This window comes from Apiospora hydei, assembly GCF_038363865.1.
Source record: "Apiospora hydei strain CBS 114990 chromosome Unknown utg000008l_segment0_segment0, whole genome shotgun sequence".
Taxonomy (NCBI): domain Eukaryota; kingdom Fungi; phylum Ascomycota; class Sordariomycetes; order Amphisphaeriales; family Apiosporaceae; genus Apiospora; species Apiospora hydei.
Window position 1 is genome coordinate 1,161,536 of NW_027117367.1, and position 20,564 is coordinate 1,182,099.

Below are 20,564 nucleotides of genomic sequence, written 5' to 3' on the forward strand. Positions count from 1 at the left end.
CGTCCAGCGACCGACGAAGGCGAAAATGGTGGTTTATTAAAACGGCGCGCGACGGGCGGCAGGCGCTGTGGTATTTGCGGCCAAACAGGTTATAATACGCGAACATATGAAAAAGATATAAAATTAAGTAGCGATTCGAATAACGAATAATTTTAATTAATTTAAAGTGTCGTAATTAAAATAACTTTTATAAAAGTGTCGAGAAATAATAAAAGTGAACTATTTAATAATACGGGCCACTTAATAATAAACCACGTTATCCTTTTTATAAATTTTATATTTATTAATTATATTCCGTATAAAAATAAACTACGCGCGATACGCGTTAAGATTTTCGTAAAAGACTCTTTAATAATTAATTTTTCGGTTAAAACGCGTTTAAAGATTTAATTATCGTCGTATAAAATTAAAGGCTTAATTAACGCCGACGCGTCTCGCGTTACGTAAATTAAAAAATCGATTCGCTATATTTTTAATATTATTTATTTAAAGCGAAAACGATCGCGAATTTAAATTAATTATATATTATAAGATTAATTACTTTTCGAAATTCGTAAACTTTTACGTTAACGACTGCGTATTTCGTCGTAAAATACTATCGCGACGCTAGTAACGTAAGGTTATATAGGGGATATTATATATTCGCGTTACGGCTCGTACGTATAATTTAGGGGTTTTTTTAAAGCGTTTAAAACGCTAATTATATATCGTTATCTTTCTATTAATTTACTATTATAAGTAATAAAAAGTATAAGGTATAAAATATAAATTATACGGAATTAAAAGAAAGTGTTTAATTAAACCGTGTGTTTAATTAAACCGTGGATTACGTTATTTATTAATATTAATTATTTTAATTAACGTTAAATACTTCGTAATAATTATAATAAATTAGTATTTAATAATTAATATAAAATTATTTAACATGGTTTATTACTACGCGACGTATATTACTTAGCGACGCATTTAAATTTAATTATAATATAATTAAACTTTAACGCGTAATACCTTTATAATTATAATGTTTAATTAATTCTAAGAAAATCGGATAGTTTTAATAATTTAAGCGATACGAAACGGACCGAATTAAATAAGTTAAAAAGTAATAATAAAAGCTTATAATATACCCGAATCGACTTTACGCTATCGAATTTACGGCCGAATTTTAAAACGTGAAATCCGACCGAAACGATATAAACTAAATTTAATTAAAAAAGAGGTACTTCGTAAACATATAATTAATTTAAATATTCGAGGAATAGCTCCCGATTTCGTTAGTGTAAAAAATATAGCTAATTTTTTTACCGCGTCGCGCGGCGGCGACCGCGTTAATAAGTATTAAGTTAAGCGCTTTATTAACCGTAACCCGGATTTAAAAATTAAAATAAATCGTCGGTACGATTATTAAAAAAGTTTTTTACGAAGATTTTAAAGTTATTTCCGGCTAGTTTACGCTAATCGTAAATATAAAGGCGAAATACGGGATCGTTAATAAAAATATTTAGAATTTCGACGAGACCGGCTTTATAATAAGTATAATCGGGTTAATACTCGTCGTAATACGCGCTAAGCGGCGTAAAAAAGCGAAGTCGGTTTAGCTTAATAATCGGGAATAGGTAACGGCGATTAAATATATTAATTCGTAAAATTAATATATTCCGCCGTTTTTAATCGTTTAAAGTTAATATTACCTCGCGAACTAGTCTCGCGAAACCGATTTACCGGGCGATTAAGTGATTAAACCGACTTTTAATAATTAAACTAATAACGAAATAGGCTTAAACTAGATTAAGCACTTCGATAAACACATTAAAGCGTAGACGAAAAGTTTCCACCGCCTCTTAATTATTAATAACTACGAGAGCTATATTTCGGCCGAATTTAAGGTATATTACTAAAATAATAATATTATTATACTCGGTATGCCTCCTTATTTATTTTATCTACTTTAGCCACTCGATATAGCACTTTATTCGGCTTTAAAGCGTGCTTATTTAAAAGAAATCGAGCTATTTATTAAGGCTTCGATAAATTATATTACGAAGCTTAAATTCTTTATCGCCTTTAAAGCCGCGCATTTCGCTATTTTTACGGGAAATAATATTAAATCCGGATTTAGCGTTTTTAATTTAATCCCTTATAATCCCGATAAAATAATTAATAAATTAAATATACGTCTCCGGACGCCTATACTTAACCTATCCCGTTCGAGGACGGCTAATACCTACGACCCTTAGACGCCGTTTAACCCCTAATAAATAATTAAGTACTCTACTTATATTAAAAAAAGGGTATTTATTTATTAAAAAAGCTCTCCGACGCCGATTTTAAATACGGTAAACTAAATAGCGAAAAGTATAATTAAAATAGCCTATAAAATAACCTTTATACGCGATAAAATATATATATTAAAAGAGGTTAATTTAGCACTTTTTAAGCGCCGGAAAGCTAAAAAATCGCGAGTCCAGCTTAAAAAAGCCCTTACTATTAAAGAATCTCAACAGCTACAGGACGAGAAGGCAAAGGGAAGCGTTCAGCGCCCGATAAAGGTAAAAATAGGGGTTCGTCGAAACGGAGGGCGACCGGTGAAAGGCGCTGTAATATTTACGGCGAGACAGGTCACAATGCGCGAACATGCGAAAAAAATATAAAATTAAGCGAAGAATCGAATAGCGAGTAATTTTAATTAATTTTAAGCGTTATAATTAAATTAATTAATATAAAAAGGTTAAAAAATAAAAAAATACGTCGCTAAGTGATATACGTCGCGTAGTAGTAAACCACGTTATCGAATAAGTTATTATTTTTTATTTATACATTTTATAAAAATAATCGACGAAAATAAGAAAAAGTTTATTCGAAAATAATATAATAAACTCGAAAAATATTTTAATAATTTTTAAAAAAGTAAAAAAACGTTAAAAAGTTTATTCGACGATAAGTATTATAAAAATAATTAAGTAGAAAAGCTAATAAAAAAACTCGAAAAGGCGAATAAAAAAGCCGAGGGGTAAGCCGCGACGATAAGTAAATAAATTCAGACTATACCTAAAGGCATAAACCTGGACGAAAAAGGGGTAGGAAGCGCAGGGAAAGAGGCGCAAAGAAAGCCGGCCACACTAATAAACTTTACTGGTCCAAAACACAATATACACCAAAAATTTGACTCAAAATAGATACAGTTTAACCTCATGCCTAGGAGGATCGGAGGGGATGTTTGAGCTACCACAACCACGGTTCTCTCTTTCGCGCCTGCACTGCCTTCACCTTACGAGAGGCTGGCTTCGCGCGGGCGAGCTGCAGCAGGTCCTCAACAGCTGCTCCGCTCTGCAGGAGTTTGTGTACCATTCTGGCCGCGACCCAAACGAGTATCGCGAAGGCCACGTCCCGGACGACTCTCTCGATCCATCCGGACTGATACGAGCCTTGGAACCTTGCCGGAGCACCCTCCGGTCACTCGTCGTTTTGCTCTGGCCGCCACACAGCTACTCGGCCAACATGATCCCCGCCGACTTCACCAGTTTCCCCGCCCTGCAAGATTTGGTATTGCAGTGGTCCGTCGTATGCCCCAGCTGCATAAAAGACAGCACCACGGACAGCACCTCAGCCCGCGAAGCCGAACGCGACGACGCTTCACAGAATCTGGTCCGAGCCCTGCCCGACAGCCTCCGCATGATCTTGATCATAGACTGCTCGCGCGAGCAACGCCCCGAGCGGCTCGAGAGCGCCCTGGACGGGCTCGCCCTCGCCAAATCCCTCGGCCGGTTCCCCCACCTCCGCCACGTGGGCTGCGAGGTAGACAGGATGACGGGAACGACACAGCTACCGCTCTCCCGCCGCCTCTGGCGGCGGCCTGTTCGTATTCGATGCACAGAACAGCGTGCGGGACATGTTCGGCGCCGCCGGAGTGAGGGTGGACTACGCGTTAGGCTGGCTGGGGCCCGGACTCCCTGTGCCGACTGCGGCGCAGGTGGCTGCGGTCTCCGAGCAGGACTTGATCGGGTGTACGATACGCCGTCCCTTGTATGGCGACGATGACTACGTGGGCATGCCTTTGCCCGGTGAGGAGGAGGACGATGATTTATGAAGGGTGGACGAGGAAGAGGACGGAATGGAGGAACCTGCTGAGGATTACGGCTGTGACGAGTATGATAAGAGTACTATGATGAGGAGTACGAAGAGGCCAAACATGAGTATGAGCTCAAGTACGACATCTACCTGGGTCGTTGTGAGAGGCGCAACCCCGAGGAGGACACCGGGATGAGCGAGGAGACATCGGCTCTTGGTTTCATGTTGCGATCTATGTGAAGCGGTGGAAGCTGCCAGCCAGCTATGTTAGTTCTTACTCGAGAAGATGATGATGCTCCGCAAGGTCAATGTTAAATTGTACAAGTTGTATTGTATGGAAGCCGCCGCGCGCCAGGCTCAATCAAGCGTCCCTGGCACTCCATCCGTGGCATTCACGGATTTTATATAGTTGCACATCCTGTGGCTGGAGGCCCAACCGAGATACAGGAGTACGAAGTACATACCTAGCTTCTACAATCGAAGGCTGAGTCTCGGACGACCCGAACCCCTCTTCGCGCCCCCCGAAATGAGATGTATATATGTGTTATATTGATACGTACTTACTTTATCCAGGACTCAGTAAGTAGGTATAGGTCGACTTTTTATACTGATTCTTTTAGCGTGCCTCCTGGGTTAAACTGTAGCCGTTACGGAGTAACTCGGTTTTTCGCGGACATCGTGAGCGGTCAGTGACGCCAAGACCGCTTACTTGGATTTGAGTGGAGATTATAGTGTTGCGTTTGCGCCACATCGTGGCCTCCCAAAGCTCCTTCGGGGGAGCAGTCTAGGCACCTATAGCAGAAGAAGGGGCAGACTAGACGTCTTTGCGTGCAATTTGTTGCGGGAGGCGCAAGCCTACATGATCAGATTGAAGAGAGACCACCCAGCAAAGGGCATCTTTGGATCGAGGCTGTGTATGGTGATTGGAGAGGCTGTGTTGGGCACTGCTGGAGGTATCTGCATGGGTTTATCCCGCCAATCAGGTTCTCTCTGTATAAGAGCTGTAAATGCGGTGTATGGGGTGTTTGCCAAGCCAGACTCTGCTGTCCTTCGGAGTTTCCCGACTTCTGGAATCTACCTCATCTATCAGAAGTCCCGAATTCCCAAGTTGGTCTTGGCTTGGATGACCAAATCACACAACAAAGAAACCGTTGGTGGAGGGCCTTTCTCAGTATCGATCGACCTACTCAATCATGGTGGAAGAGGGGGACCAGGTGCTGGACCTGACGCCTCCATTACTACAGCGCTATTACTCGGTTGAAGGAACCCCGGAGGCTGCACCGACGGCCCTGCAACTGGAGGGCATGGCGTTTCCCATCTACGTGATCAAGGACTTTGAACTACGCCCAGGCTGCAGACTCGTATTGGCCGATAGGGGAAGAAGAATCACGAATTTGTCGTCTTTATTACAGTTTGTCAGGAACTCTGACTGGGTATGCTGGCAACAACCAAACGGAACATGGATTTACGAAACTTACCAGGTGGTAAACCGGTCTTTCTTGGGCAGCCAAGAGTGGAATGAGATAAAGTTACTCGGTTTTCCCCTCCTCGAGGGGTCGACGAAATGGCCACGTACCCAGAAAGAGATCGCCATACTTAGAGAAGTGGAAGGTGGGCATGAAACGGTAGGCTATTTGTCGATTCTAGGTCCTTATTTCACCCTTGTTGTTCAAGCAGATAGAAGAGCAGTCGCCCGGGTCGGCGGAGTTATCGAAGTAGAAGAAGGATACGAGCTACCGCAGATGGAGCACACGAAGATTCGGTGGCTATAATAATATACCAGCTATGATTAGCATTGACCAGCTAACTGTGGAAGTACTCAAGTCAAGGAAGGAAAAGCCAAGGAATGGGATGAAAAAAAAATGTTGGGAGTTGTGGGTGCTGGTCAATTGGGACACTGGTCTTGTGGGCATTCTCAACAGGCGAGATCAAACATCTACCTTTTTATGTACCTTCATTTGCACACTACCATCCGGCCAACGACAGCAAGCTGCCAAATTTCTCTCGTGAACACCGACCAGTCCAATCTAGCAGTAAGGTGGACCGGGGGTGCAGACCAAGCCTGAGGAGGTATGCCTAAAGACCTATGAACCTGCTGGACTCGAACCAGCTGCCCTCAGTTCCAGTTCATACAACTGAATTGTACAAATTGAAACCACACACTTGACTGTCAAGCCAAGCGACCAGCGGGCCTTTGTTACCGGGAGGCTCTGCAATCAGTTGCCATAAGGCCAACAGCTTCACTTGATACAATTAACTTTGGTGCACCGTGGTACATTGTGGTCGTCAGTCACGATTGCTGCTGCTCCCTCTTCAACCCTACTATGTGCACTGTAAATCCATTACCCCGGTACTCCTACACCCTGTCGCCGTCACTTTGCTGTATTGTCTCGGGAAGATCTGTTTCAATTGCCATACATGCAATCATCGTACTCACTCGATGACGTTATGTTTCAAACACTTGACAACTTCCATAGCAAGTGCCCCATCACACTGAACTATGGCAAACCATTATCAACATAACATCGCGACTGCATACGTGCATTTCGAACATTCAATTGAAAAACAAAAACACAAAAACATGACTACTCGCAAACAAACGTCCTCATCGCCTGGTTGGCCTCTGATGGGAGAGCCGAGCCGCCATCCACAACCCCTATTTATTAGTGGGTCCGCTTTCATGCCGCTGCTGACGAGGCATCGACCCAGCAGTAAACCCATAAGCTCATGATCTATTTGCAATGAGATACTCCCAAGTCACGTTCGACTTAGCCAAGCAACGCCATCCAAGGCATGATGTAGACATCTGCCAGCCATACACTCCACATCTTGTAAGACCGCGCATCCGCCCCCGGCGTCCGCCAGACCGCCAGACCGACCGCCGCGACCCCGGCCGAGGCAACGCTAGACCAATACACCACGAGGCCCGCGCCGCAGAGCCAGGGCATGTTCACGTTCCAGAGCAGCATCAACACGATCGTGGCCCACCTTGCCGGCGCGTCGCCCAGCACTAGCGGTAGTGTCTTTCGGCCCCTTGCCGCGTAGCCCTCCGCGTTGACTGTGCTGCCGTCGGAATACGCCGCGAGATTTAGCGCGCCCCCGCAGAGCAGAGCTAGGGCCGCGCCGTTCAGGAGCTGGCGGGCGATGGGGACATCGGCGCCGCCGAGGTCGTTGTACACGTAGACCATGGCGATGAATGTTGCCGCTTCCCAGTGCACGCTCAGGGCGACCGGGATGGGCCGATAGAGCTTGTTCAAAGCGTCCTCCTCGGGAGCACCCACCGCGCTCTGGTTGCTGAGTTGTCCGACCAGTAGGAGGAGCCAGACGAATAGGAAGACCCGTGGCAGGCTTCCGATCAAACCATCGATCGCCCGTGGTGTCAGTAGGGAGGTTGTCAAGTGTTTGATCCTAATGGTGAGCATAATGTTTGCATGTGCGGTAATTGAAATGCAGATTCTCGGGTTGAAATAGAGTAGCAAGGAGGACAGGGTGTGGAAGTACTGGGATGAGAGTAAATCGTAGCAGGGCCGATGGGGGAGCAGCAGCCATAGCAACGACAGGCAGGTACCATGATACGCCCAAGCCCATTGTGTTAAGCTACGTACTTAAGTACTTTGGGTAAGCTGTTGGCCTTATCAATCCTAATTGCAGAGCTTCTACCAACAAAACATGCTGGTTGCTTGGCTTAACGGTTAAGTGTGCCTGGTCCCAATTTGTACAGGATGAATTGGGACAGAGGGCAGCTGGTTCGAATCCAGCCGGTTCAGAAGTCTTTAGGCATACCTCCTCAGGCTTGGTCTGCGTCACCCCCGGTTTACCTTACTGCTAGATTGGACCGGTCGACGTTCACGAGAGACATCTGATAGCTTGCTATCATCGGCCTTCAGCCGTGTACTCAGTACACAAGACGGTAGATGTTGGACCTCGCAGGTTGAGAATGCTCACAAGACCCAATTGATCACGCAATATTTTTTTTGGTCTTTTTTGTTTCCTTTTTCCCTTTCTTCTTTCTTTTTTCCCCTCCCCCTTGAACACAGCTCTCGCCTGCCACCACTGATGCTCAATATAATCTGACTGGCATTTCACTCTGCCGGTACACATGAACTCATCACCATTACCTGGCGCACAATTTCACCAATGTATTAAGGTCACAGATACCCATGGTCGCAATAATACGACACAGACTCGTGTTGAAGTAAACATGACTCTGACTGTTCATTCCGCGCGAGGGAAGGGCACACAACGCTGCTTATTAAGACCATATGTGCTGATCAGGCTTGCTGTCCCTAGCACTTATTACCCCCTTGTCTCAGTGATCATGCCACTGAGTGAGGCAGCTTCATCGTTCAGAGTCTGCTAGGATATCATCACCCACTGGCTACCCATCTCAGAACGTAAAGGTCGATACTTTTGTGTAGTGAACCGACTTACATTCGCATTAACAGATCAACAGTTTGAATGCGGTTCGCAATGCTAGTATGCTCAGGTATGGTTGGCTACATGAGTAGGCAGATATCTAACTGCTATCGCGACACAGTAGTTAAGATAATTAGATGTTGATCAAAGGCACCTGAGTAAAGGACCGTTGCGAAACTCTGACCGTAATTGGGTGAGAAGAAGAATGTTGAATGCACCTTCTTATCAGGTGAATTTCCTCGGGTCATATGCGACTCCTGACCACTTACTTCTATGCTTCAATGGGGATGTTTCTATGGTGTATTCATGTTGCATCAGATCAGAACACACACAATTAGAAGAATCTCGATTCGCCGCAATCATCTTGGTAACATGTGTAGTTCACCATACGGCTAATCTTAGGCATTTTGGACGATTGAACCCCATTTTGAATACAGTAATTGTAGGTGTCACATATTGAAAGCAGAGACACTGCACCGCTTACCGTTGTCTACCTAAGGGTGTTCTAGCAATCATTGGGTGCTGTGGGCGCTCAAGTTGAAGTATGGGAAAGTGATCGGTACACTAATTGTTACTCTTAAAAGCCAGTTTCAGTGAGAGATTACATTCAATTTTGGTAAATGATACTCAGAGCCGAATTGAATGGTACCTGGGATGCGTCCTGAACTGATAACTTTCGTAGCATATGTTACATTCACCGAAAACTCACCTTACATTCACCCGACTTGAACCTGGGCCTATAAAATAATTTCTTCCCTCCGCTGCATGCAGCCAATGCTCCCTCCCCAAAAATCACTTTCGTCCCCGTCGCGTTGCCAAACATACTATAGAATCCAACCCACAAACATCTTCAGATCTCCACAACCTCGCCCGCCATGCCTGGAAGCTATCGGATTACAAATTTGCTCTACCAGGGCTTCGCCAGCGACATGTCCTGGGAGACCAGACCTGAATGGGATCCCCAGCGCAACGCGAGCATCTGCCGCAAACTCCTGGAGAACGGCGACATGGATAAGCTCCACAGAAGCCTCCGCAAGTGCCTGAAATTGCCCGACAACGCGCGCCTCCGCAGCTTGAAGAAACCCGTCATTGACGAACATTTCGGTCTGCTTTACGAGTACGCCTCGCACAACGTCAAGGAGTGTGCCAAGCTTGACCCTGTCCGCTTCTTCGCCGCCGTCAAAGAGCCCTTCGCCTGGGCCGGCCCCATTGACCCCGAACACCTCTGGAAGTTCACCTACCGCGCCCTCATGGCCCGCGACAACTTCCTCAAGAACCAAGCCGGCGCCGAAAATTCGCCCGGCTACAGCATGGTCAAGTACCTCGACGCCTACAAGAGAGCCTTCTTCCTCGAGTACGACCAGGGCTACGGCGAAGCCTACCTCCCGCTCCCGGCCAACTAGCAAAACCCCGAGGAGGTCACCTACATCAACACGCGACGGGCCGAGATCTCCCGCGTCACGGCGCTCTACTTTCCCCCGAGCTCACCTGCGCCGGCGGCCAAGGCGACGGCACGGACAGACTGGTTGTGGTGGACCCAAGCCGCGCCACATCCGCCGGCCACGTCCGCCGGAACAACAACAAACCCGTGGACTCCTCCGACGAAGATTCCGAGGACGATGAGGAGGAGAAACAGAAGGCCGCCGACGCGGAGGAGTAAGCTGCTGAAGAGGCATACCAGCAGCGGCTGCATGAATACGAGCTCAAGTACGACATCTACATGGGTCGTCATGTACGCAACCCGGAGGAGGATACCGAGATGAGTGAGGTGATCTCGAAGCTTGGAATGTAAGCTTACTAGGGAAGTTGGGTCATGGTTGCTGCTCACACAGAGCGCATACAAGGATGGGATAAGAGCATGGTGTAATTGTTAGATGAATCGACAGAGCCGTTCTCACACGATATGAGTTACCAGATACTGGTGCATTGACGTTGTTCATTATAGGCTTTCTTGTGACCAAACGATCATGCCAAAAGAAGCATACAGGTTGCCTAATATAAAGCTTACAAAGATTCGGTGCCTGTAACTGCATAACATACATCATGAATCTTGTCGAGTTTAAACTAATTAAATAAAATAATGTTGTCCGATGCGACGAATATGGATTCTACGAGCCAAAATACCAATAGCTGTTCGAGTTGGTTACATTGATAGTACAGCTACCGAATATCTACAATTTCGAGAATACCGTCGGAACCTCCCCGCCCATCTCGACCAACGTACTCTTATTCCGGACCCAAGCCTCCAACCCACGGCGCCCATTCTCAACGCCGACACCGCTCGATTTCCAGCCACCAACCGCCATCTCGGCAGGCGACTCGCCCCAGGTATTGATCCAGGTGATACCGGCCTCGAGCTGCGAGATGACGCGGTGGCACTCGTTGATGTCCTTCCCGAACACGCCGGCAGCAAGGCCCAGCTCTGTGGCGTTGGCGCGCCGGACCGCCTCGTCGACGGCATCGTAGTAGAGGATGCTCATGACGGGGCCGAAGATCTCCTCCTTGACGATGGTCATGTCGTCGGTGCAGTCGGTGAAGACGGTGGGCTCGATCCAGTAGCCGTTCTTGAGACCCGAGGGCAGACCGGATGGTTGCGATACGCCGCCACATAGTAGGGTGGCCTTGTCTTGCTCGATGCCGCGGCGCACGTAGCTGACCACCTTGTCGTAATGGGGCTTGCTGCTCAGGGGCCCGAAGTTGGTCGCGGCGTCGAAGAGGTCTCCTGCCCTTACGTGTTGGATCTTGCTCAACACAGCCTTCTCGAAATTCTGCTTCATATGGCGCGGCACGAACACTCTTGTGCCATTGGTGCACACCTGTCCGGTACTATAGAAGTTGGCTAACAAGGCACCATCGGCAGCTTGGTCGACGTCGGCGTCGGGTAGCACAATCACGGGGCTCTTTCCACCGAGCTCCATGGTGACGTACTTCATGCCACCTGCAGCGGCACCAGCGACCTTCTTGCCCGTGCTGACCTGACCAGTAAAGCTGACCTTGGCGATGGCAGGGTGAGCCGTCAATTGACCACCAACCTCGCCGGCACCATAGACGACGTTGAAGACACCCTCGGGGAGGCCCGCCTCCCGGTAAATGGAAGCAAGATACTGAGCATGCATCGGCGTGTACTCGCTGGGCTTATACACCATGCAGTTGCCGGCCGCGAGACACGGGGCCGACTTCCAAAGAGCGATCTGAATGGGGTAGTTCCACGCGCCAATGCCAGCGCAGACGCCGAGGGGCTCCTTGGTGGTGTAGACCATAGCCGAAGGCCGCAGACGGAAAGCCTCGCCATTGAGGCCGCCGCCGGCGACGAGGTTAGCGAAGTACTCGAGCACGTCAGCACCCGTAACGATATCGACGGCAGACGTCTCGGAGAAGGGCTTGCCCGTGTCGAGGGTCTCGACCCGGGCCAGCTCGTCGTTGCGCTGGCGCAACAGGGCGACCGCGCGCTGGAGGACGCGGGCGCGCTCCACGGGCGGCGTGGCGGACCAGGACGGGAAGGCGGACTGCGCCGACTGGACGGCGGCGTCGATGGCGCGGGGCGAGGAGGTGTGGATGGTACAGACTGGCTCCGCTGTCGACGGGTTGATGGTCTTGAAGGTGCCGGGGGAGTCGGCGGAGGGCTGCGGCTTCCCCGCATAAAAGGTGTGGCGGTCCTGTTCTCGGCGCACCATCTTTGCGGACTTTGGTTGGTTGCCCCGGGTGGTTAGATCAATGGTTGGGATGTCGAAGAAGGGAGCAATTGAGTGCTGACGGTAGGCAGGTAGCAGGTGTATCTAGTCAGCGGCTTTAGGTGACAGGGGTATCCAATCGAAAGGATATGAGCCGAAAAGAGACGGATGAGTCGCGTTGGGACTTGAGGGCGGATGGACAGAATGCTTCTTCTGGGCTGCTAGGCACGTTCAATTGGTAGCATTCTACAGTCCAATTTTGGTGGCTGAGTACCCAGGCAGGCCAAGCAACGGAGTACAGTAAGTAAGCCTTAGTCAGGTAGGTAGCAGCCGCTTTTACCGTACTTTAGTGGAGAGAAAGCGGTCACGTTCGGGCTTTCACCGACTCGCGCGTTTCCAGTTGGCCCACTCTGGGACCGACAACCCAGAGACGAAGACGGCCGTTTCTGCTTGATGGGCAGAAGGGAGCCAGAAGAGGTCGAGACTCTCTCAGATCGGACTACTGAATTGCGACACCCTGATCAAATGCTGGAGTACCGTCGGTTAGCGGGGTGATTCGGTACCCAAAACTCTATTTTATTCAATACAACGTACTTTGACGAGGCCGTTCTGAAGGGTCAAGGACGGTGCGCAGTTTGTTTGGCAAGCTTCAACGGATCCTACCATTGCATGCCCCTGCCCCCAGACTGCCCCGCCTAATAAGAACTGCTAATTTCTGGGACATGACGTATTCTGGCATGTATCCAGTCGCAAGGGAAAATTTTACCCATCCAATTGTCGGATTGATCTATCAGTTTGTGCATGCTGTTTTGCTGTTGCTTTTTTTTTTTTTCCTAGTCAGATGATCCAATGCTGGACCTCAATGGCGTGCTCCTGCAGCAACCAACACACACACACGCATCCAAGACATCCATGCATTTCCTCCTGCCATGCAGGGTCCTAAGGCTATCGCGGCCAAACACAGTAGCCGCAGGCTATCGCTATCAACCTCCCGGCCATCTAGCACAGTAGCCGCTTTCTTCTGGCTTCGGCCTACCGTTATCAGCCGTCGCACCTGCCCGTAGGTGCCGAATGGGCCCTGCAGTTGCAGTTGCAGCTCTCCCAGCTTACTATGGCTGGCCTCGCTTGCAATTGAGGTCTCACTTCAAGCTCTCCTACTCGCCGCCCGCGGTGAGGGTCTGCCTTAGATATGTGACCAGCCGGTTAGCTTGCCGATAAGAATCAGCTGATGGGCTACGGCTACGTGAACGGAATGAGCCTGCTGGCATCGATTGGAGCTTGCTGCACAATTACTTTGCATCCGATGGCTTGGGCTGAGGTAGGAGTAGGAGTCCTGGGAAGGGCCAACGAGCCACGCCAGTCGGCTATCCATTGAATCCATCCAGCAGCAAGCATCCTTTCTTCACCTTTTGCCCCACCGAATCCTTTCTAACCACCACGATGCGTTCCCATTTCCTTGGCCATCCCTGCGATCGCTAGCCTTCGTCCTCTGCACTAGGATCCGAATCTGAAGCGGGCAATCCACTTGGTGATAGTTTTTCAATGTGGAGTGCCCCTCTAGTCCTGCCTCTCCTGCTTCTAGCTCCACGAAGCTCTCCGTTCTAGCAACGGGGTGCCGTCTCACCACCTCCAGTCTCCCCGTCCGATCAACAACCTAGAAACCCGCATGGCTTAGTCCCTAGATAATACCCTCGTCTGCTTTACCGTCCGTTCCTTGGCATCGCGCTTATCAATAAAGTACTCTTTTCCCGATCACCCTCGTCGCCGACTTTCCTCTTCTCTTTTTGCCGTCTGTCTAGCAGCCTCCAGAGCATTTGTACCTAGAGCCTATCCTTACCAATTCCGCTCATTGCATTCTCAGCTCCCCATAGCCTGAACAAGCGTCCGGCTGTCTGATCCCAAGCATCATACAACTTTTGCTATTGCTTCAATTTCCTCGCATTCCAGCATGACTACCCAACAGCTTCCCGTCGCTGACTCGGAGCGGTACGACTATGTCTGTGTCGGTGGTGGCACCGCCGGCTGCGTCCTCGCCGCAAGGCTAGCCGAAAGCCTCCCTCAAAAGAGGATCCTCTTGATCGAGGCCGGTCCTAGCGACTTCATGGATGATCGCGTCCTCGACCTCAAGAAATGGTTGGCCCTGCTTGGAGGTGAACTCGATTATGATTATGGCACAACTGAACAGCCAATGGGTAAATGACGACCCTGCGCCGCCTCCTTCTCGTTCGCTTCAATCTGACCAAATCGTAGGCAACTCTTACATCCGCCACTCTCGCGCCAAGGTTCTGGGAGGCTGCTCATCACACAACACCCTGATCTCTTTCCGGCCGTTTGAGTATGACCTGAAGATCTGGCAGTCTCTCGGTGCCCGCGGTTGGACCTTCGATACATTCATGAGAATGATGGACAAGTTGAGAAACACTGTCCAGCCGGTCCATGGACGTCACCGCAACCAGCTGTGCAAGGACTGGATCAAGTCTTGCAGTAGCGCCCTCGACATCCCCGTCATTCACGACTTCAACAACACCATCACCAACACCGGCTCTCTGAAGGAGGCTGTCGGTTTCTTTTCCGTCAGCTACAACCCTGACGATGGTCGCCGCTCCAGTGCATCCGTAGCCTACATTCACCCCGTCCTGCGAGGTGACGAGAAGCGACCCAACTTGACCATCTTGACCCACGCCTGGGTTTCCAAAGTTAACGTCAAGGATGGCGTCGTCGCCGGTGTCGACCTCACCCTCCACGATGGCTCTGCGCGAACCATCACCGCCAAGAAGGAGACCATTCTCTGCGCCGGTGCCGTCGACACCCCGAGGCTCCTGCTCTTGTCCGGCATTGGCCCAAAGAAACAGCTGTCCGATCTTGGCATTCCCACAGTCCACGACCTGCCCGGAGTTGGTGAGAATCTCCAGGACCACCCCGAAAGCATCATCATGTGGGAGCTCAACAAGGCCGTCCCTATGGGCCAGACGACCATGGACTCGGACGCTGGTATCTTCTTGCGACGCGAGAAGCCGAATGCTGGCGCTAAGAAGTCGGCCGCCAACCCCGATGGCATTCCGGACGGCGACATTGCCGATGTCATGATGCATTGCTACCAGATCCCGTTCACCCTCAACACCCTCCGTCTCGGCTACGCCGAGCCTAAAGAAGGCTTCGCTTTCTGTATGACGCCCAACATCCCTCGTCCCCGATCCCGCGGCCGCCTGTACTTGACATCGTCCGACCCCAAGGTGAAGCCCGCCCTGGACTTCCGCTACTTCACCGACCCCGAGGGCTACGACGCCGCCACGCTCGTGTACGGCATGCGGGCCGCTCGCAAGGTCGCCCAGCAGGCACCCTTTAAGGACTGGATCAAGCAAGAGGTCGCTCCCGGGCCTAACGTGCAATCCGATGAGGACCTCAGCCAGTACGCTCGCAAGGCCGCGCACACCGTCTACCATCCCTGCGGCACCACCAGGATGGGCGATGTTAGCAAGGACGAGCTGGCCGTAGTGGATGAGAACCTCAAGGTCAAGGGGCTGAAGAAGCTCCGAATCTGCGATGCCGGCATCTTCCCGACCATTCCCAGCATCAACCCCATGCTCACCGTGCTAGGCGTCGCCGAGCGATTGGCCGAGCTGATCATTGAGGAGGACGGCAAGACCGAGAAGGCTAGACTTTAAACACGCGCTTCATTTTACGGGATGGAAAAGGAGTAGAGGCGCATTACAGAAAAAAAAGGTCTATCATAACGACTCATTGAAGATTCACGACTAAATTTCTGTATATACATAGCGAATAGGTGTTATATCCAACTGCTTTCCACCTTGATCGGCACTCGAGCCGCCGGCTGCCAGCCTTCATGTGAGGGGCTGCGAGTTACTTGGAGGAGACGACATCCAACTAAGTCTTTTGCTTGAGAAGCTACGCATCCCGCCATTCAACCCCGTCTTGATTGGGTAAACCTATCCCGCGCCCATACGCCCGGTTTATATGGGTGTCGGGTCAATCATGCGATTTTGATCCATTTCACGGACAAGGGAAAAGTCAATTGGCTCTTGTGCCTGACGGTCGTGTGACCTCCTGGCAGCATTGCGTCGTCTTCGAAATCCACATGAGACGATTCAATTGATAAGGCTTCCCCTTTCAATTTCTCTTCTTGATGCCCAAAGTCCCAGCCTGCTTCTACTACTTCCTCTTCTTCTTCGTGTTTCGCAATCCCCAAAAGCTGGGCTAAATGATCTTTGGGGTCGTTGTCGCAGCCTGCCGATTCCAAGTTTTTGTCCGCGAATGGGATCAAGCTTGCTTCCCATTCCTGCATTCGCCCACCGTTCTCTGGTTGCTGACTCGTCCACGTTTATCCTCTCACCGGTCCGCCTCCTGCACATGCTCTGCCTGCCTGCCTACCCCCTCACCTCTGCTCACATCAGGCCTTCATTACACCGTCGCACATGATTTGCCAATTGAGCCCAAGCAGAGCCTCAACGTCGTAACCGTGTGTTGCGTGACAATTTCTGGCATGGCGGGGGAGCATGGGGATTGGACTAACTCGACGGAGGATAGGGTGCGTATGAGTTGTCCATCTGCCCGTCTGCAGCACGAATGTTGTGCAACCCGGTCGATTGGGTACGAAGCGGCCTATCACGGAGACATGTCGACAGCCTCGTGGCGTCATGGGCTTGCGGTGTTGATACCCAAACTTATCGGGAGGACAGCCTCATTCTCCGGAAAGTCAATTGGGATGGAAGGACGATGCTTGAGGCTCTTCGTCATTGGGATGGGAACTCGTATTAGCATCATCCGTTGATTATATACTTGGACTCGTCGCCACCTCAGATGACCCAGGATCGCATTGCTCCCGAAACAGGGGAACCAAGCCATTACATCTTGCCCCCTCTGGTCTCATTAAGTGAGAAATAGGGACATAACGACACTTGCTCACCCGCGCCATGGCTTCGTCGCAGCATGTCAGTGAGCTGTTGCGCTCGCTGAAGAAGTACGTCGACGTCCGCTCGTCATCTCTCTCGAGGCGATTGAGCCATCCCTGGTTCTCAGCCCAGTGTAGACTGACTCACATCTCCTGACACTAGGCTTTTCGACTCGGGTGTATATACGGATCTCAAGATCGTCTGCGGCAATGACCAGCACCAAGTGCACAAGGCCATCGTATGCCTGCGGTCCGGGCGGCTCGCGCAGTTGTGCTCGGAGATTGGTCTCGTACGTTTCTTTCTCTAACTCATCTCGGCCCGGGTTCGTGGAGAGACGAGCCCATACAGGCCGTCGACTCCTTCATCTGTAATGATCATACTCTCTGACAGTGTACCTCACCGAGATAGAACCAGGAAGCCACCATCACGATCCCGGATGACGACCCCCAGACCATCGATCTCATGCTGCAGTACCTCTACACCCTAGAGTACAGCCCCCGTATCGTCGCCCCCACAGCCGCCGTCTCCAAGCCACTTGCCAACGGCATCAATGGCGTCAATGGCTACCACTACAAGGACGATGCGACTCCATCACCCAAGACCCCGACGACCAATGGAGGGTTGGCTACCGGGGTCGCCAACGGTACCCAGCAGCAGCAGCAGCATCCTCAGCCCCCTACGCAAACAACTCTCGAATACAACATCGAGCGCGAAGCCTTCGAAGCCGTGCCCGCCACCGCCGAGTCCGCCTCCAAGCCGAGCAAGAAGGCTGCCAAGAAGAAGAAGCGCAGCGGCACCGTGACCGCCGACGCCCTCGAGGCGGTATCTCCGACTCCCACCGCCGCCCCTACTGCCGCCCCTACTGTCGCCCCGGCCGCCATCCCCAAAGAACCCCTCACCCCGCCCCCGCCGCCCCAGCACTCCCTCCTCCAGCACGCCAAACTCTACACCCTCGCCCGAAAGTACGGCATCCCCGGCCTGCGCGCCCTGAGCGCCGCCCGCTTCGCCGCCGAGGCCGAGGAGTACTGGTCGAGCGACGACTTCCTCGCCGCGGCCGTCGAGGCCTACAACGCCACCAACCCAACCGCTCCAACATCCGCCACGACCACTCCCAACCCTCTTACCGCGAAGCAGACCGCAGGCATAGTAGCCGCCGTAGCAGCGTCCGAAGAGGACGACGGCCACGAGACAGAAGACGATAAGCCCAAGACCATCCGCGACGTCGTCCTCGGCTCCATGAAAGCCCACCCCGAGCTCCTGGACCGCGCCGCCGTGCGCGAGGCCATCCGCGTCAACGCCGAGCTCTCGTTCGACCTCATGATGTTCTTCCGAGATAACCAGCAGCAGCTTGGCGGCGGCGGCGGCGGGTCGGCTTCGAGCGTCGTCAGCATGCAGTCGGGGGGTCGGTACTACTAAGTTCAGCACCCAGCACTCAGCACTCTTTTACATACGAGAGGCAGGTATGTACCTAGCGTACAGTTGATTGAAATGTGTGAATGATTGATTTACTAGATGGTTGGCTTACATAACATGGACTGTCACTATCCTCATCTACGTTTCATGGGCGGGTTGTTTCGTCCAATCAGAAAAAGACCACAGCAGCAAGTAGGGAACCGGTGGTAGTGAAAAGGACACGGAGCACTCTTTAGGCGTTATTCATATCGTTATTCCCATGGTCAATATTTATAAACACGAGGTTATCTACAAGTATCGTCAGCGAATTATATATAAATATATACATCCTTGTGAAAACCCCCGTTACCAGTCCAACTCCATCTACCGCCAACGCCGGCTCTTCAAGAGCAGGGGCGTCGGATTTCCTTGCTTCCGTTCAGTCCATGTATCATATGTTGGATGCGATGTTCCCTGTAACTCCTTTGTTCGTTCGTACACCGTGCCTATATATCACAATAATGAGAGCGCATTCGCTGGTCTCGCTGAGTCACTGTTACAAGTGTCGAAACCCGCCCAAACCAGACCCAGCTAGATCGCCACCCATTAATAACAGTGGAGATGTCTAGTGCGCGAAGATCACGGCCGCACCCAGCGCGATCACGAGACCAGCGGTCCAGGCGCGCTGGGTGTGCGCGTTTCCGGCGACGATGGACGGGCCCAGACTGTCGCTCTGGCCTGGGACTCTGCTGCCTGCCGCGGGTGTCCCAGGGGTACCAGCTCCTCCGGTTGCGGGGGTTGCTCCCCCCGGAGCGCCGCCAGGGCCTCCAGCCGCAGGACCGGCAGCACCACCTTTAGCAGGCGGCGGGGGTGCGCCGGAGCCTGCGGGAGGCGGTGGGCCTAGACCGCCTGCTCCAGCCGCTGGTGGCGGCGGCGGCGCACCGGTGCCAGCCGGGGGTGGAGGTGGTGGTGCTTGCCCTCCAGCTGGAGGGGTGGAGGTTGTCCATTAGCTGGCGGCGGCGGTGCGCCAGAGCCAGCGGGAGGTGGAGGCGGCGCTTGTCCTCCAGCCGGTGGTGCCGGCGGCGCAGCACCTCCTGCGGGAGGGGGAGGAGGTGCATTGGTCCCTGAGGGCGGAGGCGGTGGTGCTGGTGCGCCTGTAAAAGATTAAGGTTAGTCGGTATCCTATGTAGCGTTTGTGAAGAGAGGGAATTTCTGGAAGTGATGGCAGGGCCTTTCACGTGTCGCAAAAACTGGTAAAAGGGGCACGCGCTTCCCACAGTAACCTCGTGGCGGCGCGTGGATGTAAAAGAATAGCAGCTCCTTCGGTATCACTTACCTGATGCAGCCGGCGGTGGTGCCGGCGGGGCTGCCGCACCTGCTTCAGCCCCGAGAGCTACCTTTCCTGGCGGTGGCCCTGCTGGCAAGGGGTTTGAGCCTTTCGCATGTGGCGGCGCCGCTGCTGCTCCAGCTGCTGCCCCAGCCGCCGGCCCGGGCGACCCTGCTTCTGTCCCCTTGGCACCGACGTCCTTCGCGGGTGGCGCCGGCGGCACTTGTCCTCCAGCTGCGGCGGCTGGGCCTGGTCCTGCCGCTCCAGGGGCTGGTGGTAATGGTGGTGCTGCTGCTGCGCCAGCTGCTGGTGGGTTCGCGCTGCCTGCCGCGGCATTCGATACTATGCCTGGTGGTGGTGGTTGCGCCAGCGAGCCATTGGTCGCAAGGGATATTGAGAGCAGCGAGGCGAGTGTTATCGTGTTGTACTTCATGATGAGATTTCGAGAAAGAGGGCCCGAAGGGGCAGAATGCGACATATATCGAAAAGATATTCGAAGATGAGGGACCCTAGTAAATAGCGAGAGTAAAGCCGACAATTCCAAGTTCCAAGCTTGGGTCGTCTCTCTGAACTTTGGCCGATGTTATTTGCGATGGGTTGGTTCGATCAACACATGATTCCTTCGTCTGGGGACGTGTAGCCTTCAGCTAAAAGAGCGACAGCAGTGGGATGGGAAGAGGCGACGACGAAAAGGTTGATGAAGTCGGGTCTGAATCAGACAAAATGGCAGATCAGATTCATAGGTATCGGAACACATAAGCTTATCTTGCTAGGTAGTCT

The 20,564-nt window shown here is 51.5% G+C and overlaps 8 protein-coding genes across 8 annotated transcripts; 4 read left to right on the plus strand and 4 right to left on the minus strand.

Moving 5' to 3' along the window:
- Nucleotides 1–3,498: 3,498 nt before the first annotated feature.
- Nucleotides 3,499–4,087, plus strand: PG997_010948 (uncharacterized protein; the record flags this gene model as incomplete). The annotated part of the gene is given in 2 exon segments (XM_066815263.1): nucleotides 3,499–3,855; nucleotides 3,875–4,087. 2 exon segments carry the CDS (start codon nucleotides 3,499–3,501, stop codon nucleotides 4,085–4,087), a joined length of 570 nt encoding a protein of 189 aa, XP_066664553.1.
- A 2,749-nt stretch (nucleotides 4,088–6,836) lies between these two features.
- Nucleotides 6,837–7,490, minus strand: PG997_010949 (uncharacterized protein; the record flags this gene model as incomplete). Its single annotated transcript, XM_066815264.1, has 1 exon — nucleotides 6,837–7,490. The coding sequence occupies one exon, from the start codon at nucleotides 7,488–7,490 to the stop codon at nucleotides 6,837–6,839; it is 654 nt and encodes a 217-aa protein (XP_066664554.1).
- A 1,869-nt stretch (nucleotides 7,491–9,359) lies between these two features.
- On the plus strand, nucleotides 9,360–10,144 carry PG997_010950 (uncharacterized protein; the record flags this gene model as incomplete). Its single annotated transcript, XM_066815265.1, has 2 exons — nucleotides 9,360–9,838; nucleotides 9,862–10,144. 2 exons carry the CDS (start codon nucleotides 9,360–9,362, stop codon nucleotides 10,142–10,144), a joined length of 762 nt encoding a protein of 253 aa, XP_066664555.1.
- A 511-nt stretch (nucleotides 10,145–10,655) lies between these two features.
- Nucleotides 10,656–12,158, minus strand: PG997_010951 (betaine aldehyde dehydrogenase; the record flags this gene model as incomplete). The annotated part of the gene is made up of 1 exon (XM_066815266.1): nucleotides 10,656–12,158. The coding sequence occupies one exon, from the start codon at nucleotides 12,156–12,158 to the stop codon at nucleotides 10,656–10,658; it is 1,503 nt and encodes a 500-aa protein (XP_066664556.1).
- Nucleotides 12,159–14,103: 1,945 nt separating this feature from the next.
- PG997_010952 (GMC oxidoreductase) lies at nucleotides 14,104–15,820 on the plus strand (the record flags this gene model as incomplete). The annotated part of the gene is made up of 2 exons (XM_066815267.1): nucleotides 14,104–14,347; nucleotides 14,406–15,820. 2 exons carry the CDS (start codon nucleotides 14,104–14,106, stop codon nucleotides 15,818–15,820), a joined length of 1,659 nt encoding a protein of 552 aa, XP_066664557.1.
- A 1,266-nt stretch (nucleotides 15,821–17,086) lies between these two features.
- On the plus strand, nucleotides 17,087–18,481 carry PG997_010953 (uncharacterized protein; the record flags this gene model as incomplete). Its single annotated transcript, XM_066815268.1, has 3 exons — nucleotides 17,087–17,133; nucleotides 17,228–17,354; nucleotides 17,474–18,481. The coding sequence occupies 3 exons, from the start codon at nucleotides 17,087–17,089 to the stop codon at nucleotides 18,479–18,481; spliced, it is 1,182 nt and encodes a 393-aa protein (XP_066664558.1).
- An 830-nt stretch (nucleotides 18,482–19,311) lies between these two features.
- Nucleotides 19,312–19,575, minus strand: PG997_010954 (uncharacterized protein; the record flags this gene model as incomplete). The annotated part of the gene is made up of 1 exon (XM_066815269.1): nucleotides 19,312–19,575. One exon carries the CDS (start codon nucleotides 19,573–19,575, stop codon nucleotides 19,312–19,314), a length of 264 nt encoding a protein of 87 aa, XP_066664559.1.
- Nucleotides 19,576–19,850: 275 nt separating this feature from the next.
- PG997_010955 (uncharacterized protein) lies at nucleotides 19,851–20,120 on the minus strand (the record flags this gene model as incomplete). The annotated part of the gene is made up of 1 exon (XM_066815270.1): nucleotides 19,851–20,120. One exon carries the CDS (start codon nucleotides 20,118–20,120, stop codon nucleotides 19,851–19,853), a length of 270 nt encoding a protein of 89 aa, XP_066664560.1.
- Nucleotides 20,121–20,564: the final 444 nt, after the last annotated feature.